Source organism: Halyomorpha halys, unplaced genomic scaffold (assembly GCF_000696795.3).
Source record: "Halyomorpha halys isolate HHAL.00 unplaced genomic scaffold, Hhal_1.1 Scaffold2.1, whole genome shotgun sequence".
Classification (NCBI taxonomy): domain Eukaryota; kingdom Metazoa; phylum Arthropoda; class Insecta; order Hemiptera; family Pentatomidae; genus Halyomorpha; species Halyomorpha halys.
Genome location: NW_027111560.1, coordinates 75386 through 76539, shown reverse-complemented (window position 1 = coordinate 76539; position 1154 = coordinate 75386). Strand labels below are relative to the sequence as shown.

General features: G+C 27.6%; 1 protein-coding gene across 1 annotated transcript in view; it reads right to left on the bottom strand.

Moving 5' to 3' along the window:
- Window positions 1-1154, bottom strand: part of Parg (Poly(ADP-ribose) glycohydrolase) — a gene marked incomplete in the record, with an annotated part of 17581 nt that overhangs the window by 9542 nt on the left and 6885 nt on the right. The window contains 1 exon segment of the mRNA XM_067049592.1: window positions 62-192. Coding sequence (XP_066905693.1) covers window positions 62-192 — 131 coding nt within the window.

Below are 1154 nucleotides of genomic sequence, written 5' to 3'. Positions count from 1 at the left end.
TGTTCAATAGTATAAAAATAAGAAGGAAAAATAGTATTAATATTTCTTATAGAGTACAAACCAATCACTATAACAGCTTCGGTGTCATCAAGTACCTCAGTGAATAACCGAGCGACGACAAGTTCTGGGCAGATCAAAAATTTGATTTCTTCCTGAACAGATCCTCTACCAAGGACGCCTCCTCCAATAAATCTACAGTAATAATAAGATGAAATATATAACAGTGCTCATTGTTTGTAGAAAAGTGAGACAGAAAATAAATAAAGGTAAAAATCATTAAAAAATGATCAATTTTATACACAAATTTATATGAAAGTCTTTAAATTAATAACACTGAATATTAGGAATATATATATATATATAAGGAACATGGGTGTGGGTGGAGTCAAAACAACTCTAATAGTAATAAAATTATTCATTATGAGCCAACATTTTGGCTCAATTTGCAGAGAACAAAAGCCCTATCTGGGCTAAAAAAGATACAAACAACTAAAATAGTAACAAAGTAAGAGAATAGATAATATGAAATAAAAGTAAACTAAGACATGGCTAAAAATTATTTAAACTATGTGGAAGTTTATATAAAAATGAATAAAGTAAATTTACTAAATAACAATGATAATATCTGTTGCTATTATGGAAAAACAATTACAATAGGTCTGGTAATTTGTTTATATCCATGCACTAAAAGGTAAAAAAAAAAATAGTTTAAGTAAGTTATAGTTTTGAAAATGTACCAGACAACTAATTCAATTTAAACATGTAGAATATTCCATGATAAAATATTATAGCTGAGTAGAAGAGACAGGATAAAGGTTTCTGAAGTTCACTGGTAACTAGGAAACTTTCTATGGCTTTAACCTTCTACTTTACATTCACAGAAATAATCTCTTCTGGGATATCTTAAAAAATATTATAACCTCACACAGATTTCAAGTCCAAAATTGATATATTATAGGACAATATCCTCTAGGAAATTTAGTTTACAAAGAAGAATAAATGGATAATAATATAGTGAGCGTGTTTTATAATATAATTAGCGAACCCAAAATAAAATTAAACTGTTAAATGAAAAAATATTTATCTGTTCATGCATAGGACTTTTCTAACAAATTGCATTTGGACAGAAAGTCCAGAACAATATTGTTAGCTCT